The sequence below is a fragment of the Paramisgurnus dabryanus genome, chromosome 9 (assembly GCF_030506205.2).
Source record: "Paramisgurnus dabryanus chromosome 9, PD_genome_1.1, whole genome shotgun sequence".
Taxonomy (NCBI): Eukaryota; Metazoa; Chordata; class Actinopteri; order Cypriniformes; family Cobitidae; genus Paramisgurnus; species Paramisgurnus dabryanus.
Genome location: NC_133345.1, coordinates 24,257,852 through 24,276,751, shown reverse-complemented (window position 1 = coordinate 24,276,751; position 18,900 = coordinate 24,257,852). Strand labels below are relative to the sequence as shown.

Here is an 18,900-nt window from a genome sequence, read left to right as displayed (position 1 = left end):
CCCCCCCAAAAAACATGATCATCATCATTTGTGTGAGTCTGTGTTTCTTCTCAGCCCTGTGTTAGCATTAACCTGAAAGTAATAGCAACTTTTTGAGTACTTCAAGATTATAGGTTCTATCAAAAGTTATAATCAATGTAACAATATTACATTTTACTTGTATTTTAATATCTTTAACAAATGGAAATTAATTAGAAGCAACATTTCAGATATTTTTATGAAGTAAAAACATATTTTTCAGAGAAAGCACTGCCTGCGTGAACATAATTTTAAAATATTTATGCCTTTGTTGTAACAATGAATAACTGGTATTTGTAATGGGAACCATCAGAATTGGCTTTTTCCAGAGCGAAATATGAGTGTAAGTGAAGATGGTTGACATGTATTTTATATCTAAATGCCAAATACAAAACATTACATAATCTTATTACAAATAGCTTTATACAATATTTTGATTTGATGCAATAACAGGCCTCCAACACACGGGGGCAGCGGAGGGTCACATAAACACACAGTGACGTCAGTATGAAGAAGAGGTGCTGTTTATTTCCTGGGGCTCAGTTTTTACAAGCATTCTTGCTGGCATGGTATGGCAAGGGTTTATCTACGTTCATAGAGAATACTGTTTGAGAACTCTTGTGCTGTTTACAGTTTAACACCCGATAGCATTTTAAACGCATTGTGCCGCGTTTATTATAGATTCTAAAGGGTTAAGTTAACTAGACTATTCTTAACCAGAATGTTTGTCTTAGCGTTAGCCACATTTCTGACCAAGCACATTGCTAGTATTTAACGTTGCGGATTTGTACATCTTGCAGATCGGACGTTAGTATTGTACCATTGGATTTATGGATTAGTATACATGCACGAGCACTTAATAGCTTGAAATTCTATATACAGAAATGTATTAAGATCAATCTCTGTAGAGACCACTGAGTGTTACATCCCATATCACATCTATGTCTATTTTGATTGCCTTTGCCACCTATTAAAATGCACATACAGTATACCCATCAAGTCATCTAGTATTTTAGCGAAGCTCCTTCAGATTAGCTGAGTGTATGCTATGGAGTCTGGTGAGGACTCCAGTGGAGTGCCATCAGGGGACGAGAACTACTTTCAGGGCTACACCTTCACCGATCGCTCCCATTCCAGTCGTGTCGTAAAAAGCATCATGGACTTGTGTCTGGAGGATGGTCTGTTTGCAGATGTCATCGTCACCGTGGACAGCAAGGAGTTCCAGCTTCATCGTCTGGTGCTCTCGGCACAGAGCAGCTTTTTCAGATCCATGTTCACTTCTAATCTTAAAGAAGCTTTTGATCGCAAGATCGAGCTGAAGGATGTCAGCGCCCCTGTCTTCCAGTCACTGGTGGACTACATCTATCATGGAACAATCAAACTACGGGTTGAAGATCTGCAGGACACCTATGAGATGGCTGATATGTATCAGCTCACTGCCTTGTTTGAGGAGTGCTCTCGTTTCCTATCAAGAACTGTGGATATCAAGAACTGCCTGCAGGTGAAACCTATAATTTCAAACATTGTTTTGTAACATACACGTAACTTTTCTTGGTAAATAAGTAACTGCGCTTAATTGCAGGTGATGTGGTTGGCGGACAGACACAGTGACCAGGAGTTGTATACGGCAGCCAAGCACTGTGCAAAGATTCACCTTGTTCAGCTGCACCAGACAGATGAGTTCTTAAACATGCCATTGTGTCTCCTCATAGATATCATTAAAGGTGAATGAAAAGCGTTAACAGCAAATGGCTAATAAAATATGGAAATTTTAAGTATAAACAGATTTTATGTTAGACAAAGTATATGAACGTATTGGAAAAAGTGTGGGCAGTCGGAACCTTTTTAAAACGCACTTATATGTACCATTAAGGTACCTTTGTGGTACTCATATGCACTCTTTAGATACAAAGTTGTAGGGGTGAGCGAGGCACAAACTAACATAGGGGTTAATTGTAACACGGCTACTCTACATATTTATACACGAATGAGCAATCTGTGCTTTTGGTCTTTTTCTCTTACTGTCAGAAGATGATCTTCTGTGAATTTGTGAAAAGTTTTTATGTGTTATCATTAAGATATTGAAGATTGTTTCGAGGCATGGAAGTACATATCTTCATCTTATGTTTTTATGAAAATCCAACATTATATTATTTTAATCAGTCTTGTTACCTAAAACATAACATATCAGCAACTCCTAGTAACCGGTGGCTGGAATTGAAATCATGTTTACACAGCATGGTTAGTTGTCAAATAGTGTTAGTGTTACAATTAAGCCTCAGGTATACAATGATAATGAAATGAAAACAATGTAAATACTATTCATCAAAATTATATCTGTTAATACAATATCAGAGGAAATAACTGAAAACAATGTTTTTTTTGTGCAGCCCTTTCAAAAAAAAAAATTATATGCATTGATGCATAATACAAGGATGGTTAGGTAAAGAATTATGGATGGTGAATGTGTGGATATCTATCTTTAATAAGCAGATATATAAATAATATCTACCTTTAATATATATATATATATATATATATATATATATATATATATATATATATATATATATATATATATATATATATATATTGAATTATTTGTGTTTAAACAAAACAAAACTACCCAAATTTGTTTTTAGATTATTTGTGATCCTGGACCACAAATAAGTGCCAACTTTTGGAAATGGAGATGTAAACATAATCTGTTTATAAACTTTCCATTGATATATATGGTTTCTTAGGATAGGACAATATTTGGCCGAGATAAAACTATTTGAAAATTTTGAAAAAATGAAAATATTGAGAAAATTACTTTTAAAGGTATCCAGTTAAAGTCCTTAGCAACACATATTACTAATGATAAATAAAGCTTTGTTTTGATATATTTACGGCAGGAAATTCCCAAAATATTTCCATGGAATATGTTATTTAATTGATATCCTAATGATTTTTGGCATAAAAAATCGATAATTTTCACTCATACAATGTATTGTGGGCTATTGATATAATTATACCTGTGCTACCTATGACTGGTTTTGTGGTCCAGGGTCACATTTATGAGATAATGAATTGAAAGTTTTAAAGAGAACTTCTTTTAACTTGTCTGTTTTTGCATCTCCTTGATCAGATGGTGTTCCAAGCTCGCAAAATCCAACCGCAGCAATCGAATCTTGGATCAATCACAACAAAGTTGAGCGAGAAGAGTATTCTAATATGCTTTCAGACAGCCTAAAGGTGAGTGAAGATATATAAATGTATATATTATATATCTAATATGTGAATAGGACTATTAAAGGTAAAGCGAAAGATTTTCTTTTTCTGGGTGGATCATCAAGACTATTGGTCATCCCAGTTGTCAATCAATGATATGTTGACGTAAGCCCGTCGTACGTGCTCGTCCCTAGGTTCGCTTTCTGCACATGCGCACTTTCAGGTGTATAGGTGTGGTGGGCTACGACTTCAGCCATTCATTGAAGCTCGCGTTCTCACCGTGTTTTTCAAAATGTTCAAATGCACATGTTTAATAGGTGTTCGCTCTCTGGAGCAGGTAGTGTTGCGCATGTGCTTTTTTTAAAAAAAACTGGAGGGGCGGTTCTTTTCAAAAATTCGGTAAAATCTTCCGCTATACCTTTAACATGCTTGTTGTTTCACTTTTTCCCAGGAGATTGGTGAAAAAGTGCACATATACCTTATTGGGAAGGAAGACACACGCACGCACTCATTGGCAGTGTCTCTTCATTGTGATGAGGACGATGCCATCAGTGTAAGTGGTCAGAACAGCCTGTGTCACCAGATCACAGCTGCCTGCAAACACGGCGGTGACCTGTATGTCGTAGGGGGCTCCATACCCCGTCGCATGTGGAAATGCAACATGCACACCATGGACTGGGAGCGCTGTGCCCCACTTCCGCGCGACCGTCTCCATCACACGCTAGTGTCCGTGTCCTCGGAAGACGCCATTTACTCTTTGGGAGGCAAAACCCTTCAGGACACTCTTTCAAATGCTGTCATCTGTTACACAGTGCAGGACAACATATGGAAAGAGACCACTCAGCTAGACACGGCTGTGTCCGGCGCAGCGGGAGTCAATTTGGGAGGCACGATTTACCTTTTGGGTGGGGAGGAAAACGATATGGACTTTTTCACCAAACCATCCCGCCTTATCCAATGTTTTGACACAGCTACTCAAAGGTGCCAAACCAAGCCCTACATGTTGCCTTTGGCAGGATGCATGCACGCCACCGCCCATAAAGACCTCATCTTTGTGGTGGCGGAGGGCGACTCTCTGGTATGTTATAACCCACTGCTGGACAGCTTTACCCGGCTACGCTTCCCTGATGTTTGGAGCTGTGTGCCGTCTCTGTGGAAAGTGGCCAGCTGCAACGGCTGCATTTACGTTTTTAGAGACAAATGCAAAAAAGGAGACGCAAACACACTGAAGTTAAACCCTGCCACATCAGTGGTCTCGGTGATCAAGGGAATCAAAATACTTCTCACAAACTGGCAGTTTGTTTTGGCATGATTTCTTAATGTACTCATCAGATGTTCTGTGTAAATAATGGGTCCATGGCAAATTTATTTTTTGGTAATTCTGTTAATAATCGTAATGTGTTGTGTGGTATACATGAAACCAGGCTTGTAATTATCTCTTGTGATACACAGTATGATGTTAATGAAGGACAAATGTGATTTATAGATCCTGTGATGTTTGACAGTACCAATCTTATATTGACCACTGTATTATTATCAATCTTTAGTAAACCTTCAAAAGTTAGTTTAGTTCATTTTATTCAAATTACAGTGTGAATTTCTAATAGAAATGATATCTGTTAACAAGGTATAACAAATACATTTCTGGAATTTACAACCTCAATAGCTCATTTGTGCACAAGTAACAACATTTATTAAATGTGTTTGTGTACAGCTATAAGTTGGGCAGAGTAACTACACTGTTAACAGTGATTGGTTTACATATGCTGGATATTTGGTGTCCATCAAATGTCTGCCAAGGTACGCACAAATTAAGGAAAAGTTTTCAAAGTATCAAAATGCAAACATCTTATCTAAGCAAAGAAAATTCACAAAATTAACTTTGCTAATGTTGTCAAGAACCCTATAAATAAAGTTCATAATGAAAGTAATAAGGTAAACCATGTTAAGTGGTGCCAGTTGTCAGTTACATCATTCCTAATAGCACTTCTTCCACCCTCCCCTCTCATCTCTGGCTTATGTCTGGACATGAAAGCATTTGAATTGGGTTGGTTCCACTTAGAACTGACTGACAGATGGCAAGAACTGTTTACTGTTCATTAAGCTCATGTATTATGTGAACGTGCCATTTTGTGTGAGTCAGACATATGATCTATATTAATAGTGATTTGAATGTTGATCTTGGGATATTCGGTGCAAAATGTGACCGAAAAAGATTCGATGTAAAGGCTTTTGAAGTTACAGACTTTATCATAAATGTATGTTTTGTTCTGTACTGTTTTGTATTAAAACCTCAGTTTACATCAACATGTTTCCTCTCATTGCCTAACCTTCCAAGGACATAGAGCTCAGATGCAAAACCCAAAAATGTGCATCTGACATCTGATTTGAGCTTTGTGACATGGTGCATTATCCTGCTGGAAGTAGCCATCAAAGGATGGGTACATGGTGGTCATAAAGGGATGGACATGGTCAGAAACAATGCTCAGGTAGGCTGTGGCATTTAAACATCCCCCACACCATTACACCACCACCAGCAGCCTGCCCAGTGGTAACAAGGCATGTTGGATCCATGTTCTCATTCTGTTTGCGCTAAATTCTGACTCTACCATCTGAATGTCTCAACAGAAATCGAGACTCATCAGACCAGGCAAATTTTTCCAGTCTTTAACTGTCCAATTTTGGTGAGCTTGTGCAAATTGTAGCCTCTTTTTCCTATTTGTAGTGGAGATGAGTGGTACCCAGTGGGGTCTTCTGCTGTTGTAGCCCATCCGCCTCAAGGTTGTGCGTGTTGTGGCTTCACAAATGCTTTGCTGCATACCTAGGTTGTAATGAGTGGTTATTTCAGTCAAAGTTGCTCTTCTATCAGCTTGAATCAGTTGGTCCATTCTCCTCTGACCTCTAGCATCAACAAGGCATGCATTTTAGTCTAGAATAAGCCCTGTCCAGGAAACTGCCCCTAAATCCCATAGACTTTTGGATTAGCACAAAAAATAAGATGTGTTTAACAAGACTTGTTGGACAAAAAGCTATAAACTTTTGTTAAACACAAAGCTTATTTTTTGTCTATGGGAAAAATTAATGGGCTTTTTTACGAGAACTTATGAGTTAGCCTTCAAAAGTACGTCATCCCTGCAACTCTCTCTATTGTAGTCTTGCATGTTTTTCTTGTAATGTCCCAAAAACTTAAGTGTAAATTATTTGTATGCATATTTTTGTTCTATACATGTATGCATTGAGAGAAAAAATAGGCTACCATATACACATTACAGACCCCAAAATGTGATCAAGCATTGTGTTAGCATTTCAGCAATTGCGTTAAAGCAAAGACTTGACTTACAACCTCAGATGTTTATTTTTGGAAGGATGAACTTGTGAATGGCAAGGTGGTAAATATGTAATAATGGTATTTGTATCCATGAAGCTGGTCATAAACAAGTTAGGAAAAGAGTAGAAAGCCACGGTTCAGTTGAGAACCCGACGATTTGATCCCATTGATGTGTTTCAAGAAGCAGCGGTACTGTAACTCAAGACAAATACCATGTCCGACTTTGTGAACTATTCTAAGCATCAGTTGCTGACACCAAGGCTGGGGGCTGGGAGATGGCACACCAAGGGGCTTAACAAGGCCCACCCACAGGAACTGCCAGCCACTTTGAGGACCGCGCTTGACTCTGCTTCACCGTTGTGAAATATCGGTCTGTTTTTAGACTCGCTCACACTGTGTCCAGACCTCTGCAGTAGCTTAAATAGAATATTTACTGATATAATTTCTCCTAAAGGGTTTTTGGTAGCCTTCAGGATTTCGTGGGTGAGTGGATGCGGAGGTGAATAGCAGCACTCTTGGTATGAAGATTGTCGGATAAGCGTCTTTTGTGACCTTGGATCTTTCAGAGGCTGAAGTTGGATTCCAGCATGGACACATGGTCCAGAGTGACAAGACCATCTGCTGAAGCGCCAGCACCGCAGTGGGAGGGAGGACAGAGATGAAGGGGTGGTTTGCGGGGGGTAAGGGTACAGAAAATTCCTCCTGTTCAAGCGTGGAGGGAGCAGATATTCTGGGAGATCATTGCCAGCACCTTGGATTAAGACTTATTTCTTTAGTGCTACATTGGAACGTTCTTGATCGGCTTTGATCAGTGGATTTATAAGTTGTGTTTTTAACTTTGTAATCCGTAGGATTCTTTTAACTTCTCTCGATGTGAAAATCAATGGGAATCTTGATTTTGAAGACCTCTGGATACAGTTTATTTGCACCCAAAAGTTGTGAAGTAGAGCAAACATTGGGTGCCAATCTCTCAAAAACACGCGTTTTGTGGTGCAGTAACTGTGAAAGACAAGAAATTGTTCAATTGCACTTTCTCAGAGGGCTGTAGAGCCAAACGAATGACTATTTTTATGAGGGACTTTGTAGCAGAAATGGGTCAGGACCAAACCAAACAGCAGATTGAGAAAGGATTGAAGCTCTATCAGTCTAATGATACAGAAAAGGCTTTATATGTCTGGTTGAAGGTGTTGAGGAAGACAACCGATCCTGGGGGGAAGTTTCGAGTTTTAGGGTGTCTGATCACAGCTCATTCCGAAATGGGGAAATACAAAGAGATGCTACAGGTAAGAGCCACTTTTAGCTATACTTAACATGCTGTTTTATCTGGATAAGATATAGTCTTTTACTTTTTGCAAAATAGTGTGATGCAAAGTCTGCGAAATAAACATTATTTGATTATTAAGTTTGATATTTGCTTAAAGAGAGGTATGCACAGCGAGGCGTAAGATTCTTGATGAATAATTACCCCTGCAGTTTACATGACATGTCAGTAACAAAGATTTCCGAGGGATTGAAATACATACGGACGCGAGTAATGTGAAACATGGTTATTATATGTAAGATCCATAGTTAAGGGGAGTAAGGAGAGCCACATGCAATATGATCCTCAGCAGAGAGCATCTTGTTGACATAAACCTCCTTGCACAGGGACCTGCTTGCATAAAGTTCAGCAAAGACTTGCACAATGTTATGTTTTAACAACTGCAGGTGTCAAAGAGTAATAATAAAGTATGCTCACCTCATCTTGATATCTGTTGTGGTTTGAAGACCATTTATACAAACTCATGGCAGGGTTTGAAATGAAAATCAAAACAAACAGCATTTGAAATTTATCATCATAAAATGATATGCTACTCTATCATTTTGTCATATTTTGGGGCATTGTTTTTATTATTGTATTCATTATTGGCTTTTTTAATTAAACAAGGCTTTAATGCAGTGTGCAGATTGTAGTTTAGTGATTGACTATTGTAAAGATGAAAGCCATTAAATGGTTCAAAATCAAATTTTATAATATTTAAATCCACACGGGCACTGAAATAATCTGATTTTGATCATTTTGATTTTGGCTAGTAGAAGTTGGCCAGTAACATAAAAATTGTATAGCCAATTTGGCTGGTAAGTGAAAAGTTTTTTTGCTTTTTTTTACTTTTATTGCTTTCTATGCAGTTATATTAAGTCAACTAATTGTCATTGTGTTTTGTTCACTTGCAAACATCTGTCAACATCAGTATTCCTTAGCTCAGATAAATACAGCCAGAGAGATGGAAGATCCAGACTACTTGACGGAGGGCTACCTAAACTTGGCACGCAGCAACGAGAAGCTCTGTGAATTCCAGAAAACTGTCTCGTATTGCGAGACCTGCTTAAATATGCAGGGCACCACTGTTAGCCTACAGCTGAACGGACAGGTGTGTCTGAGCATGGGCAATGCTTATCTGGGCCTTAGTGTTTTCCAAAAGGCCTTGGTGAGCTACGAGAAGGCTCTGCGGTACTCTCACAACAATGACGACAAGATGTTGGAGTGCAGGGTTTGTTGCAGTTTGGGAAACTTCTACATCCAGCTGAAGGTATCACAAATCAAACCTTAGTTTAAAGTTTTGAAAACAATACAAGACTAGGTTTATCAATTTTATCGTTTATTGCGTATTGCTTGTGGCTGCCAATGACACTACCACTTGACAGATTAGGCATGCATATTTGTTCTTTATTATTATTATTTTCCAGAGTTTGAAAAAGTAGGTAGTCATCAAACTATGAAATACCACAAACAAAAGTATGATATTGTAGTGACCGGAAAAGTTGAACAAATTAAACAAATCGTATATTTAAAGCTGTCTTCGACAAAGATGCCAACTTTTGCCTGAATTACAGCTTTATTCTCCAAGATGCTTTTTAAACAGTAATAAGTATTGCTTTCCTTCACTGCATTTATTAAAAAAAACATAGGCATGCAAAACATAAACATTTATGTGAAAAAAATTCAGATGAGAAAGTCAGTCACAAGTGTCCATACTTTTGACTTGTGTATGGGTCAGTGATGTGACGTGAATTATTTTGTGTCTGTATGGTTCAATTAAATATAAAAGAAAAAAAATTCAAAATAAATTTGCAGATTACTTGCATACATTCTCTTTTGAGGACCAAGTCTAAAATTTCTGGTTTTATTTTATTTTGAAAGAATATTTGGCAGATAATTGCAAGAATGTCAATGTGGTATAACCAGTCTGTGTCAATTGGTGGAACTAGTATTTTTTTAAATTAAAATATAAATATATTCAAAAAAATGTGGAATAAAATATAATCATCTAGTTTGGTGTAATATGATTTTTACACACATTTATATCATACATATCAGATTATTTAGAAAACAAGACTGTTTTCAGCATATGTCAGAACAAATATTACAAAAACGCATTAAAATTTACATTTAGAAATAACTAATAAAATTATATATATTTTTTTATGATTATGCTTACATGCCATCAAGGTGGAAAAAATATTTAATATTTTTCATTCTTTGGCACAATTGGCGGTTAAACCATTTGACATTTTCAGGTCCATTCAGTCTTAATAACGTTCCTAAAAATGGTGCAAATGTAAATTTTTATTGGATAAAATTAACATAAATACACTATGTGCATTGAAATAAACCTGATGCGTGCTTTTATAACAAGTTATTTAAAAAGATTTTTGAATTTCTCATCTTGCCAAACCGTTTTCGTCACTGATCCGTATACATTTATTTACTGTATATTTGTTTATGTTTCAAACCATAGTATGTTCAACACCTGTCCATGTTTAATCAATGTAAACATACCTGTTTAATACCCCTTTGCCCCTACAGACACAATTATACTTTACTGACACACATTAGATAGCTCTGAACATGATTAATATACTGTACATGCTATATACTGTGCATCCCAATGCAAGTCCCACAAAGTGGGTTTGTCTGGATAAAGGCATTTGTACTCACCTTCACACTAGAGATTTAAGACTGCAAATCCCCTAAATTCTCAGAAAGGCCTGCTGTAATAAGTGTGATGATAAGGCATGCAGGGAATGTCAAAGCTACCAGGAGCAATAATAGCATGGCCTCTTATAGCTGTGGCAAAGTTAATATCTCCAATTCACATTGACATTTAGATATCTGCATTGATGTTTAAGTTTTTAGGAGCATGTTCAAACCAAATCTATGACTTTGCCATTGTTAGCATCATGCTTTAAACGACAGGAAATCATTTAATAATAATATTAATTGAATTATTTATCAACTTTTACACAGCTAATAAATGTCCATTTGCTTTGTTTCTTTACAGGATTTTGAGAAAGCACTGTTCTTTCCTTGCAAAGCAGCTGAACTTGTGAATGATTATGGTAAAGGGTGGAGTCTAAAGTACCGTGCCATGAGCCAGTACCACATGTCGGTGGCTTACAGAAAACTGGTGCGCTTGCCAGATGCCATGGAGTGCTGTGAGGTATAAACATATTGTAATTGAGCAAAATGACTTTTATTTTTTTATTTGGCAGACAATTAACCAAAGCGACTTCCAAATAAGAGAGAGTTTAACATTGTGTATGTAAAATGTTGACAACCGTTTTTGAAACAGTGATGCACATTGCATGCACATTGACCTCACATGGGTGCCTGTGTGTTGAAAACCGGTGAAAGTATTAACATTTTTTTTTTTAACTTTTTTGGAGCTAGACCATTATAATACCCAAACCATTATAAAAATAACATTACGATACTTCCCCTTTTTGTATCTCCCTACTGAAAAAAAGCTAAAACCAGCATAAGCTGGTGAGCTGGTTTTAGCTGGTCTCCCAGATTTGGTATTACCTGGTTTTGTTGGTGCAGCAAGCTGTGTTTTGGGTCACTTTTTAAGCTGGTCTAGCTGGACTCAGCTGGTCAGGCTGAAAGAAAAGCTGACCCACCAGCTTTGCCAGGCTAAACCAGTTACTAGCTCATGCTGGTCTTCGCTGGATTTTTCAGTAGGGCTGGAATAACATTAGATATAACTTTGACATATAGCCTCCATCTTAACTCTTCACACAAGGACAAAAATGTTTAACTACATGGATGTCCTGAATTAAAACTAGTTTCACTTAAATAGCAATAATTTTATAAATATGCCAGGCCTACTTTGGATATGGCCATATCACAGCTTGCGTCAGTGGTCACCTGAACAAACTGTAGGCAGCATCACCTTTATCCCCAGGATGCCACATATTGATCATATTTATCAGTCTCCTTGGCATATCCCTGACCTCTGAACCCTGGTACTCCTCATGGCCAGAGCACAACCGACAGGTGCAGTTATTTGTAGGTCTTGCCAGCCCACCAGACCGACCCCCTTTACTATGGTTGATAAAAATATGCCGGTCGGGTGTCTAAGAGAAGGGTTAATGAAGAGCAGATCTCACCCTCAGTCTCTTGCTAATGGCAAGGACAGAAATATAACACTCATTGCTTCAGACTGTAAGCTTCACAATGTGCTGTCTGCTATGATGATTTATAATTGGCTAACAGGGGATCAATGCAGGGCACGTTCCAGCTGTCATGCAAGTTTTAGATCTTGTTGGGCCTTCGCGTCTCTGTTTTTTAAACGTACCCAGTGATTATGTCGTTTCTATGTCAAATGTGAAGCTGATGAATATTTGGAGGTTGGACACATGGTTTGATGAGGTTGTAAACTAAAATAGTCTGCAAATAATACTATGACTGAATAAAAGTTTTTTTTTTTTTTTTTTTTAATATGGGAACTCCTATTAATCTCATGTCTGTCAGGAATCGATGAAGATTGCATTGCAGCATGGAGATCGGCCACTTCAGGCATTGTGTCTGCTTAACTTTGCTGATATTCATCGCTCTCAAAAAGATGTTGATGTGAGTAATTCTGCAAACCCACAGCTGCAACAGCTACAAATTTTTGTATCATGTTGTTGACCATTGCTTGTAATTCCTACTGCAGGTTTATTATCCTAATATAGCATATACTGTCAGAAATAAAGGTACAAAATTACCTTTTTTGTTGCTGGGATGGTACCCTAAAGCCTTGTTCAGACCACCAGTGCTTTCTCGCTGTGTGTCGCCTGTCTCTTTTAATGGGGCTTTTCTAAATCTTGTCATAAACAAATGAGTACTGTCCACTCCAGTACCTAACAAAAGAAGAATGAATGACGCGAACTCCACTGCTTCGGTCCCATTGGTAGTCACCCCCGAAAATCGCTGATAATTTGCATAAAGTTAAACTTTTTGTTACTTTCTCGCATCGTTGAACACTCCCATCCGGTCGCCTACAGTCACTTTCGCTAGTGTCGCCGGAAGTCGTCAGGCTTCCATTGAAATAAAAGATTGCTTCGGTTTGTTACAGCTAGTCGCTGGCGGTCTGAATGGGGCATAAGGTTCCCTTTTGTACCTTTACAGGTATACTAAACATAATACCTTTTTGGGTGCATTACTGTACCTTAAAGGGACACTCCACTTTTTATATCCTCATTTTCGATCTCCCCTAGAGTTAAATATTTGATTTTAACCGTTTTGGAATCCATTCAGCTGATCTCTGGGTCTGGCTGTACCATTTTTAGCATAGCTTAGAACAATTCATTGAATCTGATTAGACCATTAGCATCGCTCAAAAATAAGCAAAGAGTTTGGATATTTTTCCTTTTTAAAACTTGACTCTTCTGTAGTTACATCGTGTACTAAGACTGACAGAAAATTAAAAGTTGTGATTTTCTAGGCAGATATGTCTAGGAACTATACTCTCATACTGGCGTAATAATCATGGACTTTGCTGCTGTAACATGGCTGCAGGAGGCGCAATGATATACGCAGCAGCAGAAAATAGTCCCCTTAGTAACTTTTAATACTATTTTTGGCCACTTGATTCATTGATTATTAAGCCGGAATGAGAATATCGTTCCTAGCCATGTCGCCCTTAAAAATCTGAATTTTTAATTTTCTGTCGGTCTTACACGATGTAACTACAGAAGAGTCACGTTTTAAATAAGAAAAATATCGAAACTCTTTTTGTTATTTTTTTTAGCACAATGCTAATGGTCTAATCAGATATAATGGCTTATGCTAAGCTATGCTAAAAGTGGTACCGCCAGACCTGGAGATCGGCTGAATGGATTCCAAAATGGTAAAATTTAATTTTTAACTCTAGGGGAGCTGAAAAATTACCATATTTTCAAAAAAAGTGGAGTGTCCCTTAAGGGTACAGTTACATGTTTGTACATCTAACATTTAATTGGTACAAAATTGGTCCTTAAAGGTACACAATAGGTTCTTAGGGTTCACAAAAGGTCCCCAAAAGGTGGAACTTTTAAATTTTTTGTATACCTATACAAGTCCAATAGTGAACCTTTGACGACACCACCCCAGTGACAGAAAATGTACAGTTTCATAAAATCAACAATACATACCATTACTGTATATCTATTTAATCACTAGATCCTTTTACATTGACTGTAGCATTGTGCTAGAGTGTGCACTTTAGTAAACAAATAATTTTATGCTGTGTGCTAATTTGGAAACCACACCTCCAAATGAGTCCCTTTCATCACATAGATAAATCTCATACATTGGCTTATTGTATATGAACTTCTGTGTTTGACAAATATTTTAATATATCATATTTCCAATTTTTAGCCAATCTTCTTTCCTAACTACACATTATGACAAAATATTCAATAGTGCCCTACTGAAAAGCATAAGCTGGTGATCTGGTTTAAGCTGGTCTCCCAGCTTTGTTTTAGCTTGTATTGCTTGTGTAGCTGTGTTTTGGTCACTTCTTAAGCTGGTCTAGCTGAACTTAGCTGTCAGGCTGGAAGACCAGCTGACCCACTTGACCAGCTTTGCCAGGCTGGGAGGACCAGCTTAAACCAGCTACTGCCACCTTAAACCAGCAAAAAACAGCTACCAGCTTATGCTGGTCTTTGCTGGATTTTTCAGACGGGTGTACATTTTTTTATTAATCAACAATATTTTTTATTTTATCTTTAATACAGAAAGCATTCCCTCGCTATGAGTCCTCCATGTGTATAATGTCAGAGATAGGCAACCGTCTTGGACAAGCATCTATCTATGTAGGAGTGGGGAAATGCTGGATTCTGCAAAAGGAATATGACAAGGTAAAATGACAAACCTTATAGTGCACATTTCATGCAACTTAAGAGGGGTCTGTAACATTTTTTTTCTCTTTCTTTCTTTCACTGCCACAGGCTCTAGACTCATTGCAACGAGCACATGATTTGGCAGAGGCGATTGGAAATAAGGTGTGTCCAGATGCAGCTATTTTAGAATAAGATGCATGTCAGCATATATCTATATCTCATCATTAGCACCACTGCAAAAGCAGTGAAGAGTCGATGACTTGATATTCAAAAATAAAGCTGTGCTCTAAACAGTCTACAATTGCACAGCCAACTGTAACCCTGTGCTCTTTATTTCCAGCTGTGTATTCTGAAGGTACACAGCCTGTGTGAAAGCGTCTACCGCTGTAAAGAGCAACAAGATGAGCTGAGAGAGCAGGTGGTGAAGTTCCTGCAGTGTGTGGAGGAGCTGGAGCTCTACTGTGGCATGTGCGGTGAATCTATCGGAGAGAAGAACCAACAGCTGCAAGCCTTGCCTTGCTCTCACATCTTCCACCTTAAGTATGCAATCATATGTTTATTAGTATCATATGTTTGTGGGGAAGCTATGGAGCTCATTTTGCTTATTCGTCTAGGTGTCTGCAGACAAATGGTACAAAGGGTTGCCCGAAATGCCACTGCTCATCCGTGAAACTGGGATTTGTATGAGTCTGCAGTCCTGCCTTGGACAAAACAACCGAATCCCTTCGCAGTGACCCATCACGGGAGCAAAAGATCCAGGGCCGTCTTCCAGGAAGCTTTCTAACGGGACAAAGAAAGGTTTTCAAGTGTTTCCATCCTATCTTTATAGCAACTGGAAATGATGTGGGAATGACTGAACGTGGACTTATAGCCCAACATAGTGAAGTCACCAAAGAGGCCAGATGTTTCTTTAAGTAATATCTCTCTTACTGACTTGAGGACTGAATGAACTTACAATGGCATTGGTATAACAGAAACAGCTTCTCATTGGACTATGCTGTACTGCTTTTCTTTCAATGAGAATAATCGTCAGAGGTGAGTGCATTAGTATTATAATATCAAAGAACAGTACAAAAATATAGATCAACAAACACTTCAACAGGGTTTTGTTAATGATTGTATTTTTAATCAATGTGTAAATAATTCACAAATGCAATAATTTGATGTCATTCTTGTTATCAGTACAAGAGAGGTTGAGATGCTGTTTTATTTGAGTTTGTTTGAAGTTTGATTTGAGCTTGTAGGAAACTCAAATGTCTCTAACTGCCTTCTTGTTATTGAACTTTTATATTCTGAGGTAACAGGGGCATATGTTGAACTTATTAACTTGACCAATCATACATTTTGTTAACTATTTATTTATGACAATATTGTCTTCTATCAAAGACTTTATACTACACTGTTTCAGCATTTTTCTTTACAACAAATCAACAGAATGTGAAAAGAAGTTTCTTGTTACGATGCCATTTACGGCAGGTGCGCTTATAGAAATATGGTGTGTTAATATCAGTTTATTTTCTAAAACTTTTCAGCTATTATATATCAGTGAGACAATTCACGTTTCACAAAATGTGTTCTGTCTTTAATGTTTTACAAATGACTAAATACCCTGTGTTTAACAGCACATTTTAAACCAACTGTATCGGAGTATGTTTATTTAAAGTGGCCCAAAATAAGCCTTTATCTTTATTTCTTTGTGGGCACTTTCATTCAGTATTCAAAAAGCAAATTTCTTGTTTGATCAAATATTTATATGTGATAATAATGAAAAATGTATATCCCACATATTACAATGATTATATTTCAGATGCAGCTATTACTGGCACAGTGCTTTATGTAGCCTAAACAATACCAAATTGAAATAATCTAATGATTGATGTTCATATAAAGTGACTGTATACTAACTTATAACATATGCATTACATGTTGCAAAGATTTCTCATATAATCCAATGTCTAGTGCACACTTTGAACAGCTGATCCTCTTTCTGTGCCACTGTAACTATTCCATAAATACAAAATACAAATACAAGTCATCATTTATATAATAAATAAAATGTTAGTTTTCTGTCTGAGAGTAACCATATGTAATATTTTAAGATATGTGACATTGCCTCTGAAAACCCAGCTACAGTGAGGAAAATAAGTATTTGAACACCCTGCTATTTTTCAAGTTCTCCCACTTAGAAATCATGGAGGGGTCTAAAATTGTCATCGTAGGTGCATGTCCACTGTGAGAGACATAATCTAAAAGAAATCCAAAAAACACAATATATGATTTTTTTTACTATTTAATTGTATGATACAGCTGCAAATAAGTATTTGAACACCTGTCTATCAGCTAGAATTCTGACCCTCAAAGACCTTCTAGTCTGCCTTTAAAATATCCACATCCACTCCATTTATTATCTTAAATTAGATGCACCTGTTTGAGGTCATTAGCTGCATAAAGACACCTGTCCACCCCATACAATCAGTAAGAATCCAACTACTAACACGGCCAAGACCAAAGACACTAGAGACAAAATTGTACACCTCCACAAGGCTGGAAAGGGCTATGGGGAAATTGTCGAGCAGCTTGGTGAAAAAAGGTGCACTGTTGGAGCAATCATTAGAAAATGGAAGAAGCTAAACATGACTGTCAATCTCCCTTGAACTGGGGCTCCATGAAAGATCTAAACTCGTGGGGTCTCAATGATCCTAAAAAAGGTGAGCTGGTCAATGACCTGAAAAGAGCTGGGACCACCGTTTCCAAGGTTACTGGTGGTAATACACCAAGTCGTCATTGCTTGAAATCATGCATGGCACGGAAGGTTCCCCTGCTTAAACCAGCACATGTTCAGGCCCGTCTTAAGTTTGCCCATGACCATTTGGATGATCCAGGGGAGTCATGGGAGAAAGTCATGTGGTCAGATGAGACCAAAATAGAACTTTTTGGTCATAAATCCACTAAACGTGTTTGGAGGAAGAAGAATGATGAGTACCGTCCTAAGAACATCATCCCTACTGTGATGCATGGGGGTGGTATCATCATGCTTTGGGGGTGTTTTTCTGCACATGGGACAGGGCGACTGCACTGTATTAAGGAGAGGATGACCGGGGCCATGTATTGCAAGATTTTGGGGAACAACCTCCTTCCCTCAGTTAGAGCATTGAAGATGGGTCAAGGCTGGGTCTTCCAACATGACAATGACCCGAAGCCCACAGCCAGGATAACCAAGGAGTGGCTCTGTAAGAAGCATATCAAGGTTCTGGGGTGGCCTAGCCAGTCTCCAGACCTAAATCTAATAGAGAATCTTTGGAGGAAGCTCAAACTCTGTGTTTCTCAGCGACAGGCCAGAAACCTGACTAATCTAGAGAAGATCTGTGTGGAGGAGTGGGCCAAAATCCTTCCTGCAGTGTGTGAAAACCTGGTGGAAAAACTACAGGAAACGTTTGACCTCTGTAATTGCAAACAAAAGCTACTGTACCAAATATTAACATTGATTTTCTGAGGTGTTCAAATACTTATTTGCAGCTGTATCATACAAATAAATAGTTAAAAAATCATATATTGTGTTTTCTGGATTTCTTTTAGATTATGTCTCTCACAGTGGACATGCACCTACGATGACAATTTCAGACCCGTCCATGATTTCTAAGTGGGAGAACTTGCAAAATAGCAGGGTTTTCAAATACTTATTTTCCTCACTGTAAAATATTTTTTGTTATTTACAGTTTTCCACATAAAATCATCCTACATAATGCAAATAATTTTTTGTGAAAATATAACCTTGATATATTTAATACTGACAAGTAAGGCCATTAGATGATGAGACTTTAGCCAGACGGGCTCATATGACGTGTATTGCTTGTGATCAAAAAACATGACGTGGCATTTTATTATTGTTGAACTTATATGGGAGCAATATGTAGATGCTGCTTATTTCTTTCTCTTTTGCCTTATTTTTCATAACCTTTACCATATTTTTCTTTCAGTTCTAAGCTAATCTTCCTGTTTACTAATTTGCTTGCCGTGTATTAAAGCATCTCACATCCTGGTTAATCACAGGTCATAACTACCTCTCTACACTTGTCCCTCATAATACTTGCATGTAACTTCTTCAGGATCTTCTGAAATTAAGACTCATTGTGTAAGTATATATAATGGACATTTTTTGTAAGTAAATCTGCAAATAAAGACTGTTGGTTCTGTTCTGATGTCTTCTGAGTCTT

The 18,900-nt window shown here is 37.7% G+C and overlaps 2 protein-coding genes across 2 annotated transcripts; both read left to right on the top strand.

The window, feature by feature from the left end:
- Window positions 1-515: 515 nt before the first annotated feature.
- Window positions 516-5,518, top strand: kbtbd4 (kelch repeat and BTB (POZ) domain containing 4). Its single transcript, XM_065279012.2, has 5 exons — window positions 516-587; window positions 1,049-1,519; window positions 1,601-1,742; window positions 3,149-3,255; window positions 3,683-5,518. Exons 2-5 carry the CDS (start codon window positions 1,067-1,069, stop codon window positions 4,541-4,543), a joined length of 1,563 nt encoding a protein of 520 aa, XP_065135084.1. The 5' UTR covers window positions 516-587; window positions 1,049-1,066; the 3' UTR covers window positions 4,544-5,518.
- Window positions 5,519-6,870: 1,352 nt separating this feature from the next.
- On the top strand, window positions 6,871-18,881 carry rapsn (receptor-associated protein of the synapse, 43kD). Its single transcript, XM_065279014.2, has 8 exons — window positions 6,871-7,842; window positions 8,791-9,129; window positions 10,882-11,040; window positions 12,354-12,452; window positions 14,582-14,704; window positions 14,795-14,848; window positions 15,027-15,226; window positions 15,301-18,881. Exons 1-8 carry the CDS (start codon window positions 7,618-7,620, stop codon window positions 15,371-15,373), a joined length of 1,272 nt encoding a protein of 423 aa, XP_065135086.1. The 5' UTR covers window positions 6,871-7,617; the 3' UTR covers window positions 15,374-18,881.
- The last annotated feature ends 19 nt before the right edge of the window (window positions 18,882-18,900 follow it).